Source organism: Pelecanus crispus, chromosome 1 (genome assembly GCF_030463565.1).
Source record: "Pelecanus crispus isolate bPelCri1 chromosome 1, bPelCri1.pri, whole genome shotgun sequence".
NCBI classification, from domain to species: Eukaryota; Metazoa; Chordata; class Aves; order Pelecaniformes; family Pelecanidae; genus Pelecanus; species Pelecanus crispus.
The window spans coordinates 80,854,524-80,878,125 of record NC_134643.1 but is presented as its reverse complement, the minus strand read 5'-3'; the positions used below and the strand labels follow the sequence as shown (position 1 = coordinate 80,878,125).

The following is a 23,602-nucleotide window of genomic DNA, read 5'->3' as shown; positions in this document are numbered from 1 at the left end:
ATAAAAAAAATCCATTGCAAAGCCCAGCACAAGACACTGACCTTGCAAAGTGAGAGTGTAAGCCCATGCACTCCAGACAGAACATGATAGGTTCTTACCACTCTTCCCACTGTTCTTCCTAGGCGTTGCTCTACCCAAATTCAGTATCACTTCCTGACATTTCCCAATAACAAAATATTTACAGAAATTACTGGGAAGGGATCATCACTTATTGTTTAGCTAGTCAAGCTGTGAATTATATAAGTGATTAGCTACAAGAAAGTCCTTTGTCATGAATGCATACTTCCCTCATTTTTTTCCAATTTGCCCATAAGTGATTTATCTTACAAAAGCCCACATACTGGGGCTTTTGCATGATCTGTTCTGTGAGAAATGTGTCAAACAACACATTACATGCTAATGCTCAGTTTTAAACTCATTTAATTTCTCATTAAAGTTGTTTAAATATATTTAAAACAAGCAATATACAAAGGATTTATCATGAAAAAGCAAGAAAATGCTTTTATAAGCATTCATTAAATGCTTATGAAGAACAGATATTAAAAGGTATGTAATAATAGAAGGATTATGCTTTATAATAACTTTTAGTAAACACAATTTCAAAACCCAATTTGCCCAGGCTAACAGCTGAAAATCCCCTCTATACCCAGAGTCAGGACTTGATATTTAAGATAAATTACATAATCCATATTTTTTTCCTTATTATTGTGCTGTGAATACAACATAAACATGTATTTCTGAAAAAGTGGTCAACAGTAGAATAGCAATCATCACTAACATTTGCCATGCTTATGTTTTAGAGCTAACATTACCACTGAGAGGCCTGTTCAGCTCACACATTTCAGATGTATTTTTGAGATTTTTTTCCTTACGCAGCATAGCTTTTGTGCCTACTTTGATCACATTTTCAAAACCCCATGAGAAGAAAACCTCTTAAAAACAACCCCACCAAAAAAAAAAGATTAGAGACTGGACTGTTCATCTTCTAACAAATATTGACTATGAATGTCAAAATGTGTTAAGATGTTCAGCACTCTCGAATAATAATAACCAAACAACCCACCAAAAAACTAAAGGCATTGCATAACAACTCCACAAGTGTACCGACAGGTTCAAATACTTCTTGAATGCCAAAGTAAAAATTCAAACAGAAATCCCTTTTGTGCTATTGTGTCTCTAAACTTATGTTTGCTTGTACTAAAAAATGATAGGAAATTTTAAGTTTGGCATAAATATGTTATGGAAGTCACCTGAAGTTTAAATAAGACCAAGTGCAAATTACAGCGCATCTTACTAATGGAGCTTCAGTGATGTCTCCACATCACTATTGGTGAGGCGTTAGCTGTGCTTCTAAGCAGAGGTGAGGTGCCATGCAGCAAAAAGAGGATGAGGTTGATTCTAAGTGCTTTGGACTTCCACCTGTCTCTACCTCCAGCTGCTTTTCCTTTCCTATGAAAAGACATGAAAAATTAGAATTCTCTGATTATTTATATATTTTCTGTTTTCGATTGAAATATTTTAAGTATTTAAGTATTTTCTGAATTATATACTACTTTTAAGGCTGCAGAAAATGCTGAGCCAGATAGCAGAGCATCCTTGATTCCAATAAGGCAATTAAATGCAGTACAGAGCCAATCCTGTCCAAAATAAATTTGAGGTGAAAGTAGACATTGCTTCGATCTTAGTCTGGAGAGGGGCGGCTCTTCCTAATGGATACCTTTTGGATAGCAAACTTCTGCAACTGTCAGACTCCAGGAGAAATGATGCTAAATAATCATACTCCCTTGTTTGTTTTACAGACAGACTGATAAAGTGTTCCCCTTCAGCCAGAAGTTCTCTCTTGGACCTGAACTACCCCACTCTCTCACCCTCCGAGATCCATTTTTATTTGTTGCTGCCATCTCCAGTCTAAGCAGTTCCTTACTCCATGTTAGATGCACATCAGCAGGCAGCTCACAGAGAAGCGCAGAGAATCTCTCGGTTCTTGATTTCTTTTGCCAGCACCACACTAGTGAGGAGCAATAGTTGTTGAAAATGCCCTGTACAGACCCTGGATTCATGACTGGGACAAAGACAATGTAGAAGCAAATTCAGCAAATTTAGCAGCTCAGCTCTCACAAGTCTCTACTTACAATGTATAAACTAAGGATTTCCAGAGCTTACAATGTGGCCGAATTTGGACTGGATTATGACAGTGGAAAATGCATAACCCTAATCTATATCAGGAATAGTTAGTCTTTAAAACAATTATTTTAGAGATACGATTACCATATACAAAAAAAACAATGCCAGTTTCTCATCCTCATAAATTACTGGATCTTATCACAAATCGCTGTGAGAGAAAGTTCCCGTACAGAAACCAGTTAAGCCTAAAGCAGCATGGAAAATTTCCACTTGAATGGTTACGCTTTGGCCAAGCTACAAGCAACTGGAAGGGGACCTTAACACGGAAAGCATCACTTAACACTAAACAGAGACAGGGCTAACAGGTCTGCCTGTAAACAACGAAGACCTAAATATCTTCCACGTGTAACACCGTACGAAACATTTGCCTGCCGGTATACTTTAAAACCAGCACGCACACTGTTACCCAGCTGTGACCTCAGCACACTGTAGAGAAACTCTAGAGGGAATTAGGGAAACGGTGGCAACGCAAGTATGAAACTGCTTTCCAGGCGAAGGGCACCGGAGGTTTGCAGAGCTCTCCTCCCGCAGAGCCGTGGGCACTTTTGTCAGAACCTTGGACAGCACTGCGGGGCTCCCCCAGCGCCGCGCTCCGCCGCGCCGGCCACGGCCACGGCCACGGCCACGGCCACGGCCACTCACGTCCTGGCCCCCAGCACAGCCAGCACACCTTGCCGCCCCACCCCGGCTGCCACCCCTGCCTTCACACACCAGAGCGGTGTATGCTGCATAAGGAGGCCTTGGGGATTTTAAGAAGGAAGCAAAAAAGGAAGGGAAATTCTGTTCTTCCGCACTACTTCATCATTTCCACCCCCCCGCCCCCCCCGCCCCCGCTGCCCCGCTCCTCGACATTCAATAACGAAGAAGTCTACTTCGAGTACTGTAAGAAGACAGCGCATTCTAAGTCAACATAAAACAATGCCATAGACAAGGCTAGGCACAAACAACGACTGAAGGTAATTTTGGGTACAGCCTCACGTTTTTAATACTTTTTCATTTGCAAATAAAGGGCAGTTTTTCAGAGTCTCGCTATGCAAACACACCAACCTCAAAATACAAAATCAACCGCTATATAAAGATTGTGACAATGGCATTAACTACCTGGGATTTTATTTTTTGTTGGTTGCATTTAAAAATGTATTTTACACGTGCTTTAGGCAAAACAAACCTAAAGTATTGGAAGCAGTAAAAATTCAGAACTTTGCAAACATTTAAGCTTATTTCTCACAATTGGCAAGAAAGCTCTCTAAAAATCCATCCACTTATGATGAAAAACCAACTCCCTATTCCCTTTTATTATCAAATAGGCCTTAAAAAAAAAGATCTGATCACTATTGTTTGAAAGCACTCGAAAGCAATAAGATGGTCACAAGACTTGATCTGACTGTTCTGCCCTTTTACAAACTCAATAAAGCTTGCTTTTTATGACTGATTGCTGCGCTGTATTAATCCCCTAGCATATAAAACAAGCCTATTGGAGACTGCGACGCCACTGGGGGAGGACAGGGAGGCTGTTGTGTTCTGAGAATTAATCCATCTAGGAAAATCAAAAGCCAGCCACTCACAATACAGTAATCAGCATGTTCTCCACTGTGAAAGCCCTACATTTCCCATTTAGAAAACACAACTATTAGTCCATTATGTACTGAAACACACAAAACCCTTTTATTTATTTGTGTTTGTTATTATTTGGCTTATATTTATGGGTTTGTGCATATTCCATTGGTGGGTACACAACCATCAAGTTAAAAAAAAAACCCAACCCGTCTATTCCCAACTGCTTAAAAGGAAAAAGGGACTCCCACTGCTTTTTCCACAACCAAAGTTCTTTCTGGATTTGCTTTGTGAACAGGATTTTAACTCTTTATTAGCCTCAATAGAAGGAAATTCTTTGCATTTTTTCCTTAAACAAAGTTAATTTTCTTTTCAGGATAATTATGTTTTTTTTTTTTTTCTCACTTTGTTAAATTATCTAACATGAGTTTCCTAAGTAGTGGTGCTAAAATAAAAATGTTCGAGGTTTTATAACTACTCAATTGAAAACTACTTCACTTTATTTCTAAGTGCTATTATATTTGATGCTCCTTTGTTAGCAAAAATGTAATTCTTTCCTTTTAAAGTTGAATGATGTAGCCTTCCAAATAAATCTTTAAGAGTAGAATTCTATTTTTTGCCATTTAGGTGCTAGAAGTAGGAATTTTCCATTGTGTTATGGAGGTAAAGATTAAAAAACCCAAACAAAACCAGCTGTAAATCTTATGTGACACAGTAATTAAGCTGCTAAATGAATCCTGGCCTAAACACAAGCATTAAGGCTTATGGAAACCATTGAGAAACCACAATCTGATAGAGCATGTACTCAAGAAGAACCTAAAACACACCCTTTTCCATTCAGCTAGCAAAAGGCACCTACCTGTATAAGCAATAACTTTATAAACCAGCATTTAAACACAACAGTTTTTAATATCCTCTGAAATGTTCCTGTCAAATTATTTTAAAACTGTAAATAAAGCACTTTGCTTATATGCATATTTATTCTTTGCTCAAAGAACACTTTTCGCCCCCATTTGTTTTTAAAGTAAGAAGTCACCACAAGCAACAAAAGTTACAGTCTTTGTTCCTATTGCCATTATCCCTTTACATACATCCTTTACTTAATAAACAGTTAAAGGCAGAAGTTTTATATCATTGCCTTTAAAACCAACAGGTGACTAAAATCCCACTAGGTCAATTTAGTCCCACCTGGTCAGCATGGTAGACACTGAAGTCTTACGGTTAACCTCAAAAGATCTTAGTAGTCCGGCTATACTCCCCATCAGTTTTAAGCATTACTATATATTTCTCATAGTTCAAAGTACCACGTGTTTTTTTTCATTTTTAAATCAAGAAACAAATTGGAGGAGCAAAAGCTGATGCACTTGACTGAGTGTCCATTACATGTACATGTAGTTTTAGGACATAAACCTGCCTTTCCATTTAAGAATGGCATTCAATTATGACAACAACATGAACAATTTAACTTTTCTTGACCTTCCTGTTAGACACAACTGAAGATAACCAAATGACAGCAAGGATATACAAATGCTAGTAATATTAAGCTGCAATTCTTGTTTTGCTTAGGCATGGAGGATTACATTTCTTGGCTACCAGGGCAAAGCTATGGCACACACGGAGTTAACCGTGCCCCCCCCCCCCCCCCCCCCCCCCCCCCGCCTTCTTCACCCCCCCTTCTTCTCCATCTCATTCATGCCACATTCCACAGTGGCAGGGTCCAACAACAATATAGGAGGGTACCCAAAATGAAGAGGCAGGGCCTTCCATTCTTCTGCCTCTCTTGAATTAATTAACTGGAAATGAGTTTTGTCAATGTTTTGGAAAGGCAGAGGGGTGAAAAGAAACTGCTAGAATTAATCACAGTGAGAAACTACCTCTTCAGCAGTCTGCCAGAGTTCAGAAAACCCATGAGAAGTGCAAAATAAAAGGAAAGTGGGCTGACTTACCATCCAAAGGAACAAATAAAATTCAAACAAACACCCAAGTCTCCAAAACAGAGACATGCCCCAGTGCAAAGGAATGTAGCATCTGTTGCCACAACAGCTTCAGCTTTGTTTTTAATACACTTGTCATGAAGACTGAAAGGTAACAAGGTAGAAAAGACAATTTACCAATAATTTAAATACACAGAAGGCATGTTGTGTTTAATTCACTAAATATTTATGTACATCCAATGTTCCACTGATCCTTATATAAACAGAGATACTTAAGCACTATGATTTAAAATTAGTAACTTTCATTGTTTAGCCCTGACTCGGCAAAGATCTTTTAAACAGAGAAGGCAGACTGCAAAGCAGTTATTTCTTTGTTGAGTTTTTAATGATAGTTATTCTCCAGGTTCAACAATGGAAATCATAACAACTCGATACTGCACGCATGACATCTTTCTACTAACGAAACAAGTAAGTAATGAAATTTCAACCATCTGAAAAGAAGAATCTTTTTCCATAGATTAATTTACCTAGGTATTTAGAAAATGTGTAGGTGTCCTTCTGTTTACAACAGTGAGGCAAAAGTATCATTTGGCAGTTTTTCTGAGAATGAATGTAACACTTCCAGCAGACTGGAACTAAAACTGAAGAAATCTTGATTGCCTGAGCAGGGAAAATATATTTTAAAAGAGAAATCATCTTTTAATGATCTGACTGTTCTTAATTATTTTGTTCATGAGGGCTTTTTCCTGACAGATCTCAGAATTAACTTGTCATCGCGTTTCTCTATCTCTAAACCCATACTCTCAAGGGCAGAATTGTCTGCCAGCCCCTTGTCCTCCATCTGTGCAATAAGCTGTTGGTTTCTCTCATTCTGTTCAGTGAGATTTCGGATAGCATATACTGCCCACTGGTTCACAACTGTTGGACAAAGTTAAGGATCATTTATTTATTTAAAGATGAAACAACACTTATTCTAATTTATTACTGCATTCCCCTCCCCCTACCACCCCCAATCCCTCAAACCCAGAAAAACAGTAGAAATCCAGGGTTAGAAAAAGTAAGACATTTACAGGCAATGACTCTGAACCTGCAAATACTTGCAGATGAGGTAATTTAAGTTTAAATGAGGTATGTCCATTAACTTCAGGCAAGTTTACTAGGTTTTATCTTGAATTAAAAAGAAAAAAAGACAAAGGAACTGCACAAATTAAAAGGACATATTGTTTTAAACCCAAAATTACAGTTAATTGAAATGTTCCAATGATCTTCCTAGGGAGATTAAAAAAAAAAAGTCAGTCACTGTGTTTACAATGTGAACACTTCAACACTACACTTCCAAGAACTGGCAAACAAAATGAACTGTAAATCAGGTACAAGAAAGAAGACAACTATTATTTTCACTGTACAAGTTGAAGAAATGTAGAAAGAGAAAAACACATCTTATCCAGGTTAACAACTGAAAATAGCACAAATAATGTGGGAGACACTTAAAAATATTTAACTTCTACTGTTATCTAAACTCGTTTCTTTGTGCCTGGGTGCTTTTACGAACTTGCCAACAGCACAGACACTAAGATCACGAGCAGGTAGCTCCTGCTCGTGTTTAAATGGGCACAAGCTGCAACTCATTCACCTTCTAAGGTGGTCCCTTGAGGCCAGGATTGAGGCACATGTCAGGGCCGTAGACAAAGGATTTAAACTCCCAGGATTATCAGTCAGGCATCTTCCAAGTGAAGTACAGTGTTCATTTTATGAAGCGTCAGAGATGTTAGCCCCAATTCTGCAGCTGAAAAGCTATGATATAATCTTTCCCAAGTTACCCATATGGGAGGCAAGCCATTCTGAATCACACCAAAGTGGTTTGCCTGCAGGGCACCAATTATTTACTACATGTAGCTTCACATCCAGCAGAAGAATATGCATAATTTACTCATCTCCTTGACGTCTTTTGGGTTGGACAGTGTCGAAGCACAGAGATAAGACAGTGTTCTTACGGGCAAATGCCAGGGGGTGACTGGAGGGGAAAACTCCTTAGTTGTGGAAGACGGGAACTTCAGCCAAAACAGTAAAATACAGGAACTGGACTTTCTTACACAATCTATCATGACAGCATTTGGAAAATCCAGCACCACTGCATGCACATTCTTACAATAGCAGTCTTGCCATTTTCTCTGCACACCTTGCACTGACTGTTGTGCCTACCTTGCTGCCACCTCCAACTACCCCTTAGGCGTATACACTTGCAGCAGAGGCAGTCTTTCATTCTGGGTTGTTGGATGCACCAGGCAATGTGGATGAACAACAGCATGTACCAGAAGCAGTTTTCTTAAGGTAAGACCAGGTCCTGCCTTCACAAGCTTACATTTTAAGAGAGGGGAATCGATAAACTGAGAATACGGGAGACCAAAAAAAAAGAGTTTATGACCACACCTAACCACAGTGCTACTTAGATGCCAAAAGAGAATAGAGAAGGGACTGAAATAAAAAGCATACGCGGAATCCTCAACAGAGAAAGACGGGTTCAGATGAAAAGTAGCTTGGACAAACATCACAGGAAACACACATGCTAGGGAACAATCCTGTATTGGCATGCATCAGTGAAACAGCCCCCCGCCTTTTAATAGCGGTTTATATTTATTTTCACATTCAAGCAGCCCAGAACTGAAAATCAAAAATGGCAAAACAGTAACAACTATAGGGCTTTTTTTTCTGACAGAGTTCTTCAGACTTTGTCAGGAAACATGCTGCACACCTCCCTCATTTAAAAAATTCTGGTGTGAGGTAATGACAGAGGAAATAAAAAATAATTATGTATCACATCAAAGCCTTAATACGTGAACATGACAGAATATCAATGTATTCTCTTCTGTCAGTGCATCACTACTTTATAGTTAAGTGAAAAGACAAGTGCCAAGCTACATTTAAGTTACATAAACTGAATATTTCAATTGAAGAGTACATTTGAGCATATAAAACAACAATTAAATACCAAAGAAATAAAATCATATATGAGTAGAATCTCACTCATCAGTTCCAACGGTGAGAATAAATTTCAGAATAGTAAAGTATGCAAGCTGATGAATGCAGACGAACAAAGGCTGATACCTAGGCAGGTCTTTCCGAGGTCTGATTTAGGGCATTTCACAAGTGCCAAAAAGTAACATGATGTTCTCTCAATGGCTGTGAGAAACATGCTACCACCCTCCCTGGCTCTGCTCCTGGGATGAGGAGCAGACTTCTCTTGTTGTGTTGCTAAAATACTGCTCTGCATAAAATACAGCACTTGCATAAAAGAGCACCTCCTAAAAAAAATAAAAGTAATTTTCAAAGAGTGACAGTTCTCAATCACGCAAAGTCCCACACAGAGAAAAAAGTACTCTCAAAAAATTTTTTGTGTGTATTAGCCTTGGGAATAATCCTGTTACCATCATCTTTATGTCCTTCAACACAAAAACACTGCTATACCCCACAGCAAATGATGTTTTCCTATTATCATAACCATTCATGCTTACATAATATCTAAGACATCCCCATTATCTTATGAACTCTATCATCATTATGGCATTTATCATTATTGACTACTGTAGCTGAAGCTGCAAAATGGTTTCAATAACGTTTTCACTCATTCAAAAACTCCTTTCTGTATGTAGGTTTTCCATTGTAAATTCAGTCATGAATATGCATGATTGCTCTTGTTCGCATGCTGTGTGAGGCTAAGACCTTTGGATGGCTGTGTGCAGACCTAGACAGACTTAAGTGTCAGCAGAGATTAAAGCTAGTCCCCAGCTAATATTCACATTACCCTCTTGCTCCTCTCCAAAGATAGAGACAGAGAGAAAATTAAACATATTCTAGAGTCTCTAATCCTACCAACACTTTAAGCACTTTATTGTATGCTCAGCTTTAGAAAGAGAGCTTCTAAAGTTTCCATAGTTACTACAAATAAGAGCATGAGCCTATTTGTTGTGAAACTGCATAAAAGAAAAGAAATGCAGCAAGCACGGTAGGTCTGATTGCATGGACTTGTCTACATTTTTCCACCAGGACATACTGCACTCTCAAATTAACTAATATTATAGACAAGTGAAGATTACAGTATCTGTCACAGTACAGAGGGCATACAAAAGAAAGAAAAAAAGTTAACTTTATTTTGCAGGAGCTTCATTACTAGACTACCTCTGTTCAGCAAATGAAAGCAAACATTTGTACACATTTATAGCAACTCTTTTTCAAAATCTTTCAGTACTGTATGCTATGGGATTCCTGTGTTATTTTGACTTACACAAGCAATAACAAAACTGAATCAACTTGCCCCGTATTCCATACTTGTGTAACATCTTCATACAACAATTTAAAATTTATCATCTAAACTCCTCTGGGTTGTAACTTCAATTGTAAGGGAGGGGGGAACACAGGGAGAAAGGAAAAGAGGTGGAGAAAATGTTCTAGCCATCTGCCCTAAAAGATGAAAAATTTTACTATCTGGAATCAACATAAACCATGAAAATCTATGCCTCTAAATCCTGTGGAAGTTTTGCCATTGACTGCAAAGGGAACTTTTCACAATTCTCTTGTTTCTTTTCATATGGATTCTGCTACAAGAGGTTGCTAGAGTCAGTGCTAGCAATAGTACAGTGACTGTTTTGTAAGTTTAACGGTGTGTGAAAATACAACCGCATACTGTCAGGAGTCGCTAACCAATATCCTATTACTGGAGAGGAGGACTTACAAACCATTTCTCAAAGACAGTATTCCAGCTTTTCATTCTCATATCAGTAGGTCCAATTTGGACTAAATGTTATTGAAGTCTATTGCAGCCATCAGGACCTCTATGAATTGTTCTATAAAACAATTTGGATTCTATGGATGAAAGACACTAGACAATTATTAGAGGTTTGAATCTGATGAGGTTGATATACAGCAACATGTAAGTAACGTTGAAAGCATGTTGCTTGAGAAAGGCAAGTAGTAAGTTTTAATAGTTGTTATCATTAACTAATATAGGATACTGAAGAGTGATGACAAGAAGAATGAAATATGTACATCTCTTTTCTTAAGTCCCTTTGATATTTCTTAATACTGAGGAATTTCTAAATATAACATGCTTGGTGAAGAGTTTGATTTATTACATACTGTAGATACTTTTTTTTAGTTAGACCATTTCCTGCACTACAGTTGATTTTCAATAATTAAATGATTACTTAGGAAACTCTCTTCCTTAAGAGTCATTTGGCCTAATGAGAAAAAGAGGATATTCTTTGCCCATTTCTATTACCTCATTTAAATCAGATTCTTGACTATTTAAATATTAACTTAATTTCAATCAAACATAGGAAGAGATACAAAACCTTAGCAAGAAAGACAACGCACATGGGTTGGAACCCTAGTCAAACGGGGTGTTTATGCAACAGCTAAAGCCACCCAACTTCTCTAAGAGCTTTTCTGGAACAGGTCTATAGGGCTAAAAAACAGAGATCATGAAATACAATTCTTGTTAATTATATTTCTTTCTGGTCTTCAACAAGTAATCCAGTTATCACTAAAACTTCAGTAGACAGGAATGAAATACTAAAGCGTCACGTTAGAAGAATCACTTCCACTTACAGACCTGACTGGACCACACTGAAAAGACAAACCACTTCCCCTTCAAGTCTTTCAGTCCTTTTAAGTACTTTTGTTTCACAGAAACTTGAAGATAATTCTTCTCACTGCTAAAAGAGGTCTCCAGACAGCTACCACAACTGTTAATCACAGTTCAGATAAATGTGTTGTGATTGACTATACATAGTGGACAGTCAGGATTTTTGGTCCCTCACAGTCAGCCAAAGTGCCTACAAAGCTCTACCAGTTTCTTCTCATTGGGGGTTTTTAGCAGTTTTATGAAGTCCTAGAAGCTGTATAAAATGATAGCAATTCCTTACAACTCCTCCTTTACGTTTTTTCCGTAACTTTTACCTCTGTTTTAGATGTCACTAAAAAACTAATCACAGCAAATGTAAAGAACTAAAGGTATTATCTTTATTTCCTTATTTAGTTCCCTTTTTTTAAAGAAGCTAATTCATACTTTTAGAATTAATATTTTGGATTCTATTTATTCCTGACATTAAATTATCAGCATCAGAAAACTTCAGAAATTCAGCCTATACAAGCTTAAAATACTCTGCCTAGAAGCTAGAATAAAAAGGTCTAAAATATTTCGGTTGCCTGTATTTGTATTTATTCCATATCTGTTGTTATAATCTATTATTGCAGTCAGCACATTCTGGGTTTAAAGGCTAGAAACAGGCAGTGTCGTACCAGCCGGGAATGTTCTTCCTTCCCCTGCTTGACCTGGCTCTTGCAGAGCAGACAAAGCACAACTCACCTAGAAGCCTCTAAGGTGGAGAGGCACCACTGGATGCTGGAAGAGGCATTTATTCCTGATCACACTTTTCAGGGATAAGATTTGTAACACTGTGGAACCTAAAGCAGAGGTTCATTTCTGCTACAGGTAACTCTCACCTGGTCGAAGAGATCAGTAGGCAGGTTGGACCATCCACCGCCAAACAAGCTTCAATCTCCACCACTACGTGGCAGCAAAGCTTCACTGGACGTGCATGAAATAAGATGCCTGCAGCCAGCCCTTTCCTACTCCTTACTGGGACAGGAAGAGCAGGGTGGGCTGCTGATGCTTACTGCAAGCACGCCCCATACAAATTTGCCTCCACAAAATTATTTGGTAAAGACAGAAAGCCTATCCCCAAAAACCTGAACCAGGGTTTGCAGCTCAAATTCCACTCTGTAGAAGAACATTGCTTTGCCAGAGAAAGATCTCAAATGATACCATCTCAGAATAAAGAAATGGGCAAAACTACTCAGTTATAAGTAATCAAACCAGTTTCAATACTAAGGCAACATTCTCTGTAATTCACAGCCTACAGAAATTAGGCAACATCCGTAGCAGAAAATAATTACACATTAATTTTTTTTTTTTTTCTAGTTCCCATGCCTTCACTCACGTCCCATGCCAATAGCTATCTCTTCCTCCAGCAGACAAACACCATCTTTCTGGCTACCTGTATTTATACCAGTCTCTGAACATCCTACCTATCATCTGTAATGATGAATCCTTTTCTTACAGTGTGCCTTGTGGGTACAGGTTTCTTTAAAATGGGACTGATATCTTCTGTGTAATCAGACAGGCATGTCATATCTCATGTATAACTTTCAGTGAAAGTTCACCCATTTAAGTATCTATGGCCAACAAATATACTTTAATACTAGAATGGACAATTATACCTCTTTTGCCCAATAGTTCTGCACAGAACAGAGACAACCAAAGGTCAGTCACTCTTTAAATCAAGCCCCTCACTTCTGTTTCATGTACAAAATATTTTCATGCCTTTTTCTGAAAGACATCCAATCCTGACCGGAAGATTTCACTGTGTCCCTAAATAAACTGTTCCAGTGGGTTCTCATTCATTACAGCCTGTGATTATTTCTGGTTTAGATTTGTTTAGAATTGTTTCCAAACACTGATTTTCATTACAGATTAAAAAAAAAAATAAAATAAAATCACAGATCATAATCAAGGCACTCGGTAAGCATCTTTTGCATGAACTAAAGAGAGAAACTGAGGGAGATATTCCAAGCGTTGCATAATTTTTGTACCTCTTCCCTCCATTTGTGTTTTTCAGCATCCCTTTTGAAGCACAGGCACCAGAGCTATGTAACAAATTCTGCCAAAGTTTGCTATGTGGCTGATTACAGATGCAACGCAGTCGCCTGCTCCTTCTGGCTATTAATAATTCAGAAAAAGTGAAAAACAAAAGCTCACAACATTCAGCTGCCCTCTCACGCCTACCTACGCTCCCACAAGAAGAGTCCAAGCTCTTTCTCCAGCTTATTCAGAAACACATTTTCAACACTGTCCAATTCTGACACCCAGACCCAAATCATGAGGCTCATTCTTAGTTCCAAGGCTTGACTGCTTTTAACTACATACTCACTTCCACGACTTCCAGATAAATACTACCCAATGTTCATTCAAGTGCTGTTTACTACTTCAGCAATTTGGGTTACTAAGACATGTCTTACGTAGAGCAATGTGGGGATTTTTCTCCCCAGATCACTAGTATTTCTAGGTTAACAGATGACACAAGACAGCACTGAACAGTATTATATACCCAGATTGCTATTAGTCTAATGCCTGCCAGCTACATATTTAACCCATATTCTATATGCCTCCCTTCATGCTCTGTGGGACTTAAAAGCACAGTGCCAACACACCTTAGTATACTATGAAATTAAACACAAAATTTCAGTCAAGTACTCCAGAGCTACAAAAGCCATAGCACATGTTCAGCTATGTCAGGCTATTTTTATTATAATGTCTCTTATGCCAAAACTTACAGAACTTAAAAAAAAAAATTAAGCCATAACCTCTAGTTTGTTTTACTTTTTCCTATACTCAGACTTGTAATACTAGCTTAAAACCATGAATATGACACATTCATTTTTGCTGCTTAGGCTGCCAATTTTTTTAAAATTATGACTTACATTTTTAATAGAAACCCATAATTTATGAGTAACTATAAATCATCTGGCTTTAAAACAGAAAGAATCGCACTCTTGATCAATCTCAAGCTAATGCTCCACAGTTACAATATTCTGTTCTTACAGTCCCTTCTATTACACTAATCCCATTTTAAGAATTCATGACAACTAAATCTGTTAGTTATCTGTAAGAGGTACCACAGAGTTAGCAGGTTGTTGCATTAAAAAGAAAAAGCTTCAATTGCTGTTACCTAACTTAAAAATGCCTTAGCTTATCTTCTTTTCCCAGGTACAGAAAAAAATGCAAAATTCCATTAAGTTGAAACTCATGTATCAAATTACTATTAAAACCTACCACAAACATTGAGATGTAAAGCACTAAAGCATAGGGGGATGGTAATTGTGTTCACAAACTGATTAAATATCAGGCAGACTGTAGGCATTTTAAATTTCCTTGGACATGTAAAGAATTATATGCATACATGTAGAAATAAACAGTTTTTCTAAAATGCTTTAAAACAGAAATTACAGAAGTCAAATAAAACCTCCAAAAAATTGGCACTAGACTCAAAAATCCAACCTAGTTAATACCTGAGAAGTGGTCAAGCTAATTATAATTTATCACTCTAAGGTAGATGACAAGATAAGCTGACTCACAATTTGGACAGAAGCTCTTTTTCTATTTATAATCTCTGGAGATTAATCTATTTATATAGATTGAACAAGGATCTGTATGCCATCTTATCTATCGGCATTGTACTTGAGTATTTTATTGATTCACAGTCTCTGAATAACTTACGTGGCATAACTCCCTCCCCCCTGCTGCTTTTGGTAATTTCAAACGTCACTTTATGACAAATAATCAAAACAATGAAGGTAAATGAAATTCCAGTTCCAGTCTCACAGACACCAGATGATGTCCAGTGTGCATCCAAAACCAACAACGGTTAAATAAATGGGTGACTTCAAAGATGCAGCTAAATTATAACCAGCTAAGGTTTTTCTCCCATGTTTTGCAGAATAGCCATTAACCACAATTATATCTGCTACAATTTCAGGAAATGGTTGCATCTCCTTGAAGAAATCTCAGAACACCAAGAGACAAGAACAAATCAACAAGGCCAGTGGAATGGACTGCAAACATGTCCTTAGTGAGAAAGGAAAGGTTAGATTTTGGAAACCATTTTGGAAATAGAAAGAACAAAGTCTAAACAAAGGTCTGGGGAAGTGAGGGAAAACGATTTAAGGGTCAGGAAGGAGCTACATAGGACAATGCATTTGCCAGCTAACGTTACAGGTTGTTTTAATAATAGTGACTGAAAATGGGACAACAGAAAAATGTCAGTATAAAGACATAATGCAAAGCATTGGCCATATGACATCTGAATATTCTTTGGAGGCATGCAAGAAACAATGTCAAGAAGACAGACTGAAATATGATAAGGCAGTTGTAGAAGGCATTCCATTCTCAACAATATTTTTGAACCACTCCTAGCTTTATTTAAAAAAAACAAAAACCTTTGGGTCTCAAATTTCTAGTGCTCTGTCTCAGCCCAGAGGGGAATTTTTCAAAAGAAAGTCTACAGAAAAATCAAGCAAGCTGTTTGAGCTATAAAAGCAGTGAAATATTATATTTTCTCTGTTTCTTTTCTTTTTTCTTTTTTCTTTTCTTTTTTTTTTTTGGTGCTTCTGGTAACTAAAGATCTGCTTTCTTTCAAGAATTCAAGCCTGTCATGGATTTAAATCCACCAAGAGGATTAGGGCAGAGGACAAATATGACAATATTTGGTTTAGAAATAGAGTTATTAACTTTAATTCCTCACTTTTACATGCATGAGTTGGTGCCTACAGAGATTACTCTTCTCAAGGGATTAGAAATATTATAATGTAACATTTGAAAGAGCCTTCTTGCATTCTGTATACCTCTCAAACTTTCTCCAGCTCTAAGAGGGACCCTGTACATCACACAGGTTTCTTAATGATGGTAGTTGTCACTTACTAGAGCTGGGTAGAAGTGAGATGCTGAAGAACAGAATTCACATTTACATCTCTGCAAATCTGCTTTAGTAATTCACATACTCTCAAGAAAATGAATACTTCCCTCCCACCCCCAAACTCTGAATTTCAGTATTTTAAGTCATTCTGCAAATGCACTAAATAAATTGCATCCTGAAATTATGGCATCAGCAACCTGAAATATACCATTAGGAATTTCAATTTTGTTAAATGTCCAAACACAAAATTAAATCTGTGGTCATTTCTGGAAGAAAAAAAGGGACAGTGCTTTCATTTCCCAGAGTATCTTTTCCTGTACTGCACAGTGCATTCCTCCTGTGGTCTTAGACTTTTTCATGTTAACTTTGCATTTGACAAGAGAAAATTTGTTCTTGGGGAACAGTGTGAGTTACTGATATAACTAGTAGATGTAGAACAACTCACAAGAAAACTTGACATTTTTGTTTTCGTTCTAAAGTAAACATTTTCTTACAACAAACATTTCAGAAGTGCAGTCTGAGTCAGAAGTTAAATCTACCAAATATGCTTAATCCTGATGTGGTAGGTTTTTTTCCTGGTTCTTCACCTTTAGGTGAGTTCTGTTCCAAAGAGTTTGCAACATACAGAAAAGATAAACAATGGGTTAAGACATGGAAGTTGTATTATCCCAACTCTTCAGATGTGAAGCCAGTATCAAGAGTGATTTAAAATAGGATTAGGTTACACGAATGCCTCCTGTACCCTTTTCAACAGGGACCACGCACCTAGTTCCTCTCCCTCCAGAGCTTTACAATAATCCCACTTTGGAGACCTTACTCAATATCGTATAGAAAAATCCTACTTAGAATGAAATCCAGACCTCTTTAGTCCATTAATGCTTCTGTAAGAACAAAACCGGTTACTTCCAATGCTTCTTTTAAGAGTGTGAAGACGATCTGATGCGTAGTGACAGAAATAGGCACTCGTGGGCAAATGACCTTCCCAAATAAAACCAAAAGCAGTGTTTGGGAATAGCTGTGTTTTTCCCGTTTCACCATGAGAAATAACAAGAATGCGGAAGCTGCTTGGGAATCATTTGGGAAACTGGCTCACTACTGCAGCTAAAAAGACCCCTTATCATACAACACTGAGGGATTCCCTTGTGAGCCACACAGACCCCTAGGCTCCATTAGTATCTAACAAAATATAGCTATAAAGAATTCACAGCAACTTGCAGGAACAGGATAGGATTTGGTCTGCTGAATAAGGTGACAGAAATAAGCCCCTCTCAGAGACTGTTCTTGCTCAATGAATAACCACACTTTTACCTGTTCCAGTTTCTAGTCTGACCAGTTCATCTGAGCGTAACTGTAGGATAGGGCAGGAGGTAAGGTTTGCACATATGCCACAAATCAGAAATCCTCCAATCTCTCCAGGGTTTTAGACAAGAATTCTCAGCACGTAGGAGTTTAATTGGACTGGAGTATGGCAACATAGTGATTTCTTCTTGCTTGACCATTTTTTTTCATTCTAGTTCCATCTATGGTAGTTGGCTGCCACTCAGTTGGCATTTTATGTTGTCTTTGGCACTAGGAACCTAAAGGTTCAGGCCAAGAAATTCCTGTTCTTTACCTGCACTGACAAGCCCCATTCTTCCACTGCCATCCTCAACCGCTGCTGGGTCACTAAAAGCTTACTATCTACATTTTTGTTAAAGTCATAGTGACAATCAGTACTGGTTTACAGAAAATAAGATTCTAATAGTGCTCTATGTCCGAGGATAAGGGCTGCAGCAACAGCAACCTGTGATAATGCAAAACTTTAGCCATCTACCAAAGAATACACTTCCATTCAGCCCAGGTAGACTTTGGACTTACTTGTGCAGCAGGGCAACTATCAATGGGATGAGGAAAAGGCTAATTTTTTCCAAGCGGGCAGAACTTGACTGGGCATGAGAAGGTCATTGCTGTTTTCCTCAGTGGTCTAGGTCTTTTGCACTGACCATATCCACTGAAATAACATGATTTTATGTATGCTTATGAAAACACAGGATCAAATAGGTCATCAAACTGCTAAATGCATTGGCAGTGCCTAAAGTGAGCCTTCCAAAGAAAGGCAACCATTATTGATGTAACATTATGCTGTATTTTCTTGCCAACACACATGAGATAGCCACATTTACGTGAAAATGTTCAACTGTACAATGGTTTACTCTAAAAAGTTAACTCACACTCCTATTTTTGCTTTCTACTGGCTTCTATTCAGCTGTGAGGCTTTTTTACAGTATGTGGCCTGTTTTAGGTTGCACTCTGTAACTTAGAAATAAAATGTCTGTCAGCTCCCCCAAAAGTCTTTGCTGGCATCTCACAAAAACAAACTGCCATTGTTGTAGACCATAGCAACTTGATTTCTTCTAGCTTTAGCCAGAAGTTTCATGAACCACAATTATACTTGCTGCTGCCATGAAGTCAAAAGTATTTTCAATCTACCTCTCAGATGACTTTCAGACTGAATACAATAGAAGAAGCTTAGGGAAGGAGTATCTGAAAATTAACTTATATTTTCAACATTTTCATCCATTATTCAAACTAAGGGGCCTATATATGGAAATCCACAGCAAGCACATGTTTTCCTGTCACAAATGCTGAAAATTCTTACCCCTAAAACATAGCCAGCTGAGTGTTTACTCATATATATAAACATATATATGTGTGTGTACATACACAAATGCACTACACAGCAGGATATTTTTTCTTGAAGTATGTCGGCTAACAGAAAAACATGCCTGATTAGGGGTTAATATAATATAGACACTTACATACAGTCATTCCAATTAAATTCAGACATTCACAAAATCAATTTACTATAAGAATCTCAAAAGGGTAGGCTTGGCGAGCATCCTGAAAAAAACAAGAATATTCCATCTTCAAAACTGCATTTCACTTCTGATTTTCAAGTTTTACCAGTTTAATTAACAGCTATTACATTGTAGTACTTTGGATAACGTGTTTTTTCCTAAAATAGTAATAAATAATTTTAAGGACAGCCATTAAATTAGAGAGAGAGAGAGAGAGAGAGAGAAGGCACATCTTTGTGTTACTCATGAGCCTAAATGTTAGGAAGGAGTCAAAAAACAGACAACTTAGTTAAGGTAAACTAAAAAGTCTTCAATAATAAACAGGTTAGTTTGTTTACAGTCTTTCATAAGTACTTTTTCTGTATGATTAGGGTCAATAGTCTTTCCATCAGAATGGGCTGGCTTCCCTCCTTATGTTTGCCCTAAGCAAGTGGAATCTGTGAAAGGTCAGAAATGAAGCTGGAAGGAGCAATAAGAGCTTAGGATGAGGTAAAAGACAAGAACAAAAAGACAGGCTCTTGTCTGATGCTAGAACCTGTCAGAGATGAGGAAGATGGTGGCTCAGAGAGCACAATAGAAGATATTTTAATTTAGAACACCTTTTCAGCCCAAATAACCTGAAAAGCAGGATCTGGAGTAAATTTTTTACTGGTATTGCCCAGATAGTCATCTCCAACCCACTCTGCTATTCTGTGGCAGGTTTAATTTATCTGTTTTTGAACACAGGTTACATATGTAAAGCACAACACTCCCAGCTTTTCAGAAGCAGAACAAGGAACTAAATTTTCAAAACTAAAAATTTATCTCATGGAAGAACCTCTCCTTAATCTAAAGGCAAACAAGTCCACTTGAATTTTGAAACACACTTTTTTCTTTTGAATACAGAAGGACAGTTATGATTAGGATGCAGCCAATTCAAGATGTAAGATTTAAATGGTATAGAAAAAGTTGACGTGACATTCAACCTTCTCTGAAGTTTAACTCTTCAGACCCCAAGGTCTATAATGAACTCCATCTCCCCAGTCTTACTCTATTTACCTTTTCCCCTGTGCTAAAAGCCTGAGAGTTAACAGTTGAAAATCTGGCATCTTTCAGTATTTGTCCATTGAATGTATTTGGAACCATGGAAAGTTACAGTAACTGAAAATTTAAAATACAATTCAAATAATCTTTGCAAGAGATACAGAAAATTTATTCTTAACTGTTGATAATCACCTTCATGTATGTTACTAACGAGGGGTTTTTTTTGTTGCTTTTACTCATTAAATATCCTGAAGGAAAAGGTACTATTTGTTAGTAAAAATGTAAAAGATACAAGTCCACCTGAGATGTAATTAGACAAGGTAAGAGTTCTCCCAAACTGAGCACTGAAAGATGAATTCAAAGCAAAAAAGCTAAAGCAATGCAAATATGTCAGTTGAACTTCAGCTAGCAATCTCAAAAGCGATAAACCTCCTGATATTTCTACGCACATTACAGAACTGTTCAAGATCTCAAAGGATGCAATTTTAAGGTAATGACAAGTTTACAAAGGAATTTATTTTAGGATAAGAGCAGACCCATTTCCTCTTTCAGTATGCTTCCATACGCTACAAATAAAAAGATTATCAAAGGATTTCTCCTCTCAAAGGTAATAAAGAGCTCTTTTAACATCTAACATGGCAGTCCAGCTCTCCTGATGAATTGCATACTTTAGGGAAATTATTTTTTTTTCCCATCCAGAAAAAAAAATCCCATCACTTTTACCACAAAAGTTACATTTTTCTTTGGAAAATTTGTAATTTGGAGGGAGAACTTAGTTGCTAAAATGCAGAAAATCAGTATATCAACTCTGTTTTCAGTAGAAAACATAACAACATCTTAACTGTAGAGCTTGGGTGTCTCCAAAGCAGATAAAGCTCAAACAAAAATGTGCATCTACAAAGACTTTATTAAGAAATCTAAGAAGTTCTTATATAAAAGGAATCTGGATGAAACTTTTTCCAGTCAGCTTTATCCAAGGAGAAATCCGAGTAACACAGCCTGAAACCACAAAAGCAGGCATTAGAAACAAGAATGTGAAGAGAAGTTTCTGGACAAGACTCCCCAGAAGAACCCTGGCTGAAGAGCTACACCAAGCTGTCCCTCACAGTTTTCTACATCACCTTGGCAAACTGCAGCACCACTGAGTGATCATATTTGAATTTCGGCAACTCTCTCAAAACCCAGCTCAAGAGCTGCCTAAATACTTCCTTTTAATTAATCTTCCTTGAAAAGAGATGAAGTATATTCACTCTGGATCACAAAGCTACAATGCAGTTTTCGAATGTTTCAATTTTAAGCAAGTAGGCTTTCAAATCTTAGTAAGAGCATTGCTCTGGTTTACAAGCTTCACAAAACATATTTGTGCCAGACAGGACTGGGTACACAGATGGAGGAGAGAAACAGTCGAACCTCTTCAACAGAATGTTATGCAATGGAGTCAGGCACCTACACGCTACTAAGGACTTGGTTTGTGGTGTCTAGAAGTAGTAGAATATGCTGCAAAGCAGATGAAAGTAGAGACAGATACAACGTGCAAACTCCTCTTCTGCTTCCCTGTATAAGACATGCTGAGAATGCAGCAGGTGAGGAACTGTTACAGGCAGGAGAGAAGCATGGCGGCATTAACTTCATGTAGCACAAGAGCACCTGGAATAGCTCTAGGTCAAAAATGATAAATAGAGTAGTAGCCAGAAGCTGTGCTCCAAAAGCTGACACATCAAACTTCATCACAGCATGCTGGTCCCCGCTCCGCCCAAGTGCTACCACTTTTTCGTATACCTGAATATTCTACACTATCAGTGGTGGATCAGTGGTGAAAGCTCATATTAAGAGGTGTCTAGTAAGTCTTTAAAACCAAGTAAGCAGAGTTTTATCTTCTGGTAAGAAGTTTATAGTTCAACCATAAAATGTCAGCCTGTACCAAAAGGTGTAAGAAGTTCCACATTGCCCAAAATGCAGTAAAGGCTCCCATGGTATTTTATTTTCATTTCATTCAAGATAGTAAATTACAACTCTACCCTTTGAAGGCCTCAAACTCTATCCTCTATTACTAACAGCTAAAATGAAGGATTAATCCTAGAAAGAAATTATAAAAGTCATTGCATAGCTGGGCTTTCCAGCAAAGACAGAGTAACTCGGGATCAAAACTCCTTACTAAGTTTTCTCAGGGCTGCGCTTCTGTTTCAGGAAACTTTCCCTGCCCTTCCCATCGCATCCAGCAGTGTCCCTTACCAGGACCGTGGAAGTACAACTCTGCTACTCGATGCACTGTCAAGAGACACGCTGTCAGGTCTCCAACTACAGGAATAGTGATGAATGTAAAAACCTTGCATATAAAGCAACAAAGTGAGTAACTCACAGGATACTTAACACCCATTGCTTCTCCACCCAGCTTGTTAACATTTTACTATCACCTGTCCCTACACTATTTCATCCTTTTAAGATATACTTATAGGTAGATGATGTTCTACAGCACACAATTATGAGAATATGTAACATTTCAACAAATTCTTTTTGTTTTTATGACACTTGTTAAAAAGTGAGCTTTATTCTGACAATTTAAAAAACCTGTTTCGTATTCAGTATAAGAAAGCTGACATTACTCTAGACAGGAAAGGCATTTGATTTCCAGATGCACATATCAGAAACCTACAAGGAGCTAATGATTAGACGACAGAAAATAATAGCCCACCCACTGAACAAACCAGGATTACTATGCAGTTCATGAAGAGATGGATAAGCCTGCTTAACAACTGTTTATCTTCAATATAAAGTTATTTCCCTCTAACAGCAATCTATCTTGGAAAGTCTCTGCTCTTAAACCCCAGGAAAAAAATCTCCAATATGAAGCACAATGCCATGTATACTAAAATTTCCCCAACATTTCAGTAAGCTGTATCATTAAGTCTCTCAATTATACACATTTTCATTACAGCCTGCTAGCCTCTGTGCTTAGAATAAGTTCTCCAGACAGATTTAATAATTTAATACAGAATTGATGGGGTACTTACTTCAGTGTACTATGACCAAACATAGTCTTAATTCAGATTTCTATCACAGTTTGCTCTCTGAGTTGACATTTGTAAACCAGTAATATTTATTATTTTAGGAAACAGAAGAGAACCACCATTCAACTTAGAATCCAGTTCATGAAAGCATATTTGTAAGTTTGCTCACTTCTGAACCAAGCATTTAAATATATCCTAGAAAACTCATGAGGCCGGTTAGACTTAGGTACCAAGTGAAAACAATGCTGGCACAAATATATTAAACCCCCACACCTTTTCTTATGAATCATATTCAATAATTAGAATTCTTTTGTAAAGGATACAAGGATTGTTGTCATCAATGCTGCAGCTGTCCAGGATCAAGGGGATGCCATCTAACTCATAAACCTAAATAAAAACAAAAGTTTAATTTAACAGATGTCTCAACAATATTAATGATGTTAGTTAGAAATATGTAAAAACATAACAGGGATGTTTGTTTCATCAAAAATATTAAACATTAACATAAACTGCAGAGCAAATCTGGTATTATA

The 23,602-nt window shown here is 37.5% G+C and overlaps 1 protein-coding gene across 1 annotated transcript in view; it reads right to left on the bottom strand.

Moving 5' to 3' along the window:
* Positions 1 to 6,384: 6,384 nt before the first annotated feature.
* The window catches only part of ATXN10 (ataxin 10), a 108,050-nt gene continuing 90,832 nt past the window's right edge, over positions 6,385 to 23,602 (bottom strand). The window contains exons 11-12 of the mRNA XM_075727012.1: positions 23,393 to 23,456; positions 6,385 to 6,590 (exon numbers count right to left, since the gene is read on the bottom strand). Coding sequence (XP_075583127.1) covers positions 6,403 to 6,590; positions 23,393 to 23,456 — 252 coding nt within the window. The 3' untranslated portion in view covers positions 6,385 to 6,402. The remainder of the gene's footprint in view (positions 6,591 to 23,392; positions 23,457 to 23,602) is intronic.